Genomic DNA, 5,343 nt, shown 5'->3' on the forward strand with positions numbered 1-5,343 from the left:
CTTCACTCTACTCTATTCGTAGCTCTACTAATGTGTTTGTTGCTATGTTCATTAGGTTCTTATAAGAGATGCCTATTTATACATCTTACAAGCAACCTTTATATTTTCAAAGGAAGTAAATCTTCAACAAGGTATGCGTTTTCGAGATTCGTAGCATATTTCGGTAATGAATTTAGTTATTCGTCACAAAATTTAACCACGAATTTCTTAATTCGTTCCAAAATTTAGTGATGAATTTGAAAATTCGTTGGAAATTTTGTGACGAAAAAAATGAACGTAGATCTATGTTTGTAAATTTTCAACTATTTTTGCCTCGAAAATAAAATTCATCATAAATTTTGCGACAAATTTCTTATTTTCGTCATAAAAATCAACAATGAATTTAAAAATTCATTGCAAAAACTATGACGAAAAATAATTGATCGCAGATCTACGTTTCTAAATTTTATGATATTTCTAACTAATTTTGCGATTAAGATAAAAGTCAACGCAAAATTTGTGACGAATTTCTTATTTTCGTTGCAAAAAATTTGGGACAACTTTTCTGCGATGAAAATTTTGTCACAAATTTCATCATGAAAACCTTTTTTTATTGTAGTGTTAGTATTCCGTAGTTGTGTGTCTCATTTGGATAAAAAATCTTTACAAATGTACCGTAACTAAGGATCAAACCATGGATAATTGGATGACAACTTAACGTCTTTCTGTTGTACCATAGCCTTGCTTCACCATAAACCCTATTCATTTGTTTAAGATTAAAGGAAGGATGGATTTCAAATTCATATGTTGATCAAAATTTCCTTTATTTTTCATTTATCCAAAATTGAGGGGAACCTGTTTTTCTTCTTCTCGCCGAACTCTAACCATCCTTCTCATGAGCCAATACCATCCGGCAATTAACCAACGGCGCCAGCCACGGGCTCTGATCTGATCCATCTATACAAGTAACTAAACAAAAACATAAATGAAGAGTCTGAATTACTTGTTCTCAGGAATCATATAACAAAGGAATTATTTTGGAGGAATTTTCAAAAGCCATGATGGCCTTAACTCATTACTAAATCCAACTTAATTAGCTCAAGCTCATGATGACTAACCAGGATTCTTGTCCTCATTCACAAGTGGTAAACGGTAAAATCGCTTTTGAAGTTGCTGGCAAAAGTGCTCAGTTTCCACTTCAGAACTTGTCTCAGCTTCATATTCGTTGCAGTCCCAGAAAGCCTGGATCTCAATTGAAGTCGCGGGCCACAAAGCGGAGATAGTTTGGATGTGCACGATGGAAGAACTGGCACATTCATCCCAACTATTCCTGCAGATTGAGGGCTTCTTTCATCACTTGTCTCAGCCTTTTCTGCAACTGCGCATCTTCCATCCATCAGTTGCTCTTCACAAATTGACTTGTTTCTCCGAGAGAATGCCATCCTGCTGCATGTTAAAATAAGCCACTGGATTGCTTCTCAACCTGAGAGGCTGTTGAGAAACAAATAGAATATACCAAAAAGGAAAAAAAGAAAAAACTAGTCATATATGAATATGTTCATTACATCCTGATACAGGAAATACATACAGACTTGCAAATGCAAACACCACCATACAAATCACACTTTCACCAGTACAATTGAAGAAAGCATCAAGTTTGTGTAACTTTGATTGACACCATCCTGCAAAAACAAACAAATGTGTTTGAAAGAACTGTAATTAAGGTCATATGGAAAGGAGGATTCAAAAGATAGACGAATTGCCATACTTAATTAGAAGGAATATTTGCATCATAGTTGTAGGGATCCTTGGTGTATCGCATGTACTCTTGGCCGGAATATGTTTGGACTTTGACATTGGGAATTTGCTTGACGATGTCCCAATTCTCATTGCCCTCTAGACAGCTCTTCAGCAGTGACAGATTGCAGTGCATCTCGAATTTCCTGAAACTCCTGTGAGTGCTTGCCGTGTTGTTATGCTGCTCGATCAAGCCCCGTAGCCACTGCGGGAGCTGCTCCGTTTCCACTGAATAAATCACCACCAAATGCTGCAGCTTGCCGAGATTCTCCACGCACTCTAAGTTGGGACAGTTACCCACACGAAGATATCTTAATGACGGGATGTTGGATATCTTCTTCAACCCTATGCCATTTGTGACCTCGAGCCTGTAAGCCAAGGTGAGGTTCTCGATCTCACCTAGCTCATATGTTTGGCGCAAGCACACTCGGTAGAGGTTGGTGGCTCGGTGGAGGCCCTCAGGAAGTGCTCTTAGCTCTGGGCAGTCAATAATAACACATTCCCTGAGACTTGGAAACAACTTCACTGCAAGAGGTGTTCCATTGAATGTCCACTCCTCCCACGCGGGCATGTCATTAAATATAAGCACTTGGAGTTTGGGAAATGCAGAGCTTCTCGATCCGAGAAATTGGGACCCAATGGTAGTTATGGCGCTTGCACTTTTAATACGGAGGTACTTGAGCTGAGGCAGTGTGCCCAAGGGAAGGAGCTCCGCACAACACGGCAAACCAAAAAGATTCAAATATGCCAAGTTTGGAAAAGATTCGGCCAAGGAAGAGGATGCCATCCAACTCGGGAACTGTCGGCCAGGGTACTCACCCAAGTGAAGTTGGAACAAGGTTGATGAAGGTTGAGCCATTTCATTGCATATCCTCTCGGCTTTACTGATTTGCTCCTCACTCCATCCTTTTTCTTCTTCCTCACGCTCCACCTCCTCATTTACGTCTTCTTCTTCCTCTTTAATTTCAGTTCCTTGTCCAGAGCCATCATCCTTGCCATCACCATCTGCTTCTTCATTGGCTTTAACCTCTACCCATCTACCATCCTCCTCCTCCTCCTCCTCATCTGGTTGCATCCAACTCAGCATAAGCACTTTAAGAAAAGGCTTGTTTGCAAGTGCAGAGGCTCCTCCTGCTGCTCTATCAAGCCTATAAATGCTTAAGATTCTCAACTCGGATAGATTTTTCAGCTCTTCCAAATCACAACCTTCTTCAGAGGCCGAGTCATTCTGTCCGACGATAAATCCGTCAAGGCTATAGAAATTTTCCAGCTTCCCAATTCCCTTGGGCACATAAGTGAGCAGTGGACAATCATTCATGTTAAGCGATCTTAGATTATGCAACTTAGTGATGGACACAGGAAGTCTTTCCAAGAACTCACAGTCTGAGATATTCAGACTCTGAAGGTTTACAAGGTTCCCGATAGTTGTTGGAATCTCACGAATATTTGTTCCATCGAGATCTAGATATCTTAAATGCAATAGATCTCCAATGCAATCTGGAATCTTTTCAATTGATGTTTTTGTGAGATCCAAAACTCGCAAACACGGTAATGCTTGCAGAACACGATCTTCGATTGTCTTGGTTTTAGGGGAGTCAGTGAGAATTAGAGTTCTCAAACAAGCTTGTCTTATAATCTGATCTGGTAACACTAGGTTAGGCCCCATATAAGAGACGGACAGCCGCCGAATTTTCACAATATCACCTGCTTTGAATTCTCTACCATGTCGATATAAAATCCCTTCCTCTCTCATTAAATTTGCACAGAGTGATCTGAAGTGATCGTGCATTGAGAAGAAATTCTTGGACTCTTCATATTCATTGGCTTCTAAGAGATTCCTACCAAGTAACTCCCTGTAAATCTCATCCCCTATATCTTCCATTGTTCTCAACTTTTCAGTTGGAAGATCCATCCTCAACTTATCTTGTTCATCCATAATAAGACCTTCGGCGATCCAAAACTGAATAACCTCTTTAGAAAACATATATTTTTGAGGGTACAAAGAGCAATAGAGAAAACATTGTCTTAAACTAGATGGTAAGTCTTCGTAGCTCAAATATAAAGGCCTCAGTTCTTCCTCAATTTGATTCATGTTCCATGCATCACTTTGGAGAACTTCCACCCATCTTGCTTTGTTTTGTTGGTATAGAACCCCCGCAATGGCTTTAATTGCAAGGGGCAAACCATCACATTTATTGACAAGTTTAATTCCTATTTCTTCAAAACTCGATATCTCATCTTCATCTCCTTCACCTTCAAACACTAAATGTTTAAGCAAATTCCAACCACTTTCTTCATCCATTTTTTCAACTAGGTGGATATATGTAGGCTTCATTAGTTTTACAATATTTTCTTTTCTAGTGGTAACCAAGACGGTACAACTTGAAGCACTTTTCATTATAGGTTTTCTCAAGAAATCTACCCACACAGATGAATTCCATACATCATCTAACACAATGAAAGTATTTTGTGTGAGAACTGACACCAATATATTTTCTAATTCTGCTTTACTTTTTCCTTCGAGGTATTCTCCTTTGGTTTCACTTCCTTCTCCAAACTTAATCAACTTTTTTAATAAATCAGATTCCATATAATTTTTAGAAACATACAACCATTTTCTATTTGGAAAATAATCTTTAATCCTTTCATCCTCGAATATTTTGCCTGCTAGAGTGCTCTTTCCAATTCCCCCGGTTCCCACAACTCCAAAAACACGACACTTGTTTGGATTATTCTTAAGTATCCAATCAATTAGTGTCTCAATAGCAATTTCTATTTGTGTTCCTATGACATCTCCTTCAATTTGTAGGTGAGATGTCTCATATGTGATCACTCTATTAACATATTCAACTTGTTCTTTTGTTACCCAATCCAAATTATTTTTTATGAATGTATCATTTTTAAGATCTTCTAACTTACTATTCAATGCTATAATTTGGTTAGCAATATCATGGCGATATTTAAGACATTGAAAGCATGAAAAGAGATAATTGAAAGGGATGCTTACAGTCGTTGAACTCGACAAGGCTTGAGATTTCAATAACTTCCCCCCTTCAATCATACAGAGATCAATAACATCATCAATATCATACATGATGTCCTTCAACTTCCTCACCCATAAATCAATTTCATCATTCCCGTGCCTCTTTCGCTCTGCCTGGCGGAGATATCCATTGATTGCCCCCAACCTTTCTTGAAGGGTTTTAATCTCCTTATTAACACCGAGCACCTTAAAGATCTCTGTCTCCATCATGTTGGTTGTTGCTGCTATAAATTTTGAGACAAAGAAATCCAAGACCATTGTCATTATTGATAGAGGGGAGAGGAAAAGACTCACAAGTTATGGGGTGTTATGTTGGTTTTGCATGGAGACAACCTAGTGTGCCATAACGACTATATATAAGGCTCCACACAATTAGAAAATTGACATTAATTAATTTCCTATTTAAAAATTATATATTTGCAGTTGTTATGAATGGTGATGCTATGGATGTTGACATAATGCAACTTAAAAGAAATTTCAACTTTAATGTCAATTTGCTCCATTAAATATTATTTTAGCACATG

At 38.2% G+C, this 5,343-nt stretch overlaps 1 protein-coding gene across 4 annotated transcripts; it reads right to left on the minus strand.

The window, feature by feature from the left end:
* Positions 1-852: 852 nt before the first annotated feature.
* On the minus strand, positions 853-5,138 carry LOC121971381 (disease resistance protein RGA2-like). Of its 4 annotated transcripts, XR_006109124.1 has the most exons (4): positions 1,748-5,138; positions 1,568-1,661; positions 1,098-1,470; positions 853-948 (listed from the first exon to the last, which is right to left on the minus strand). XR_006109124.1 is itself a non-coding variant. In XM_042522628.1 (3 exons), exons 1-2 carry the CDS (start codon positions 5,081-5,083, stop codon positions 1,748-1,750), a joined length of 2,289 nt encoding a protein of 762 aa, XP_042378562.1. In that variant the 5' UTR covers positions 5,084-5,138; the 3' UTR covers positions 1,503-1,661. The 4 variants fall into 4 exon arrangements, 3 of the variants coding, with proteins under 3 accessions (XP_042378562.1, XP_042378563.1, XP_042378561.1); XM_042522628.1 differs by lacking the exons at positions 853-948; positions 1,098-1,470 and having other exon boundaries at positions 1,503-1,661; positions 1,748-3,736; positions 4,784-5,138; XM_042522629.1 differs by lacking the exons at positions 853-948; positions 1,098-1,470 and having other exon boundaries at positions 1,503-1,661; positions 1,748-4,029; positions 4,784-5,138.
* Positions 5,139-5,343: the final 205 nt, after the last annotated feature.

The sequence above is a fragment of the Zingiber officinale genome, chromosome 4A (assembly GCF_018446385.1).
Source record: "Zingiber officinale cultivar Zhangliang chromosome 4A, Zo_v1.1, whole genome shotgun sequence".
Taxonomy (NCBI): Eukaryota; Viridiplantae; Streptophyta; class Magnoliopsida; order Zingiberales; family Zingiberaceae; genus Zingiber; species Zingiber officinale.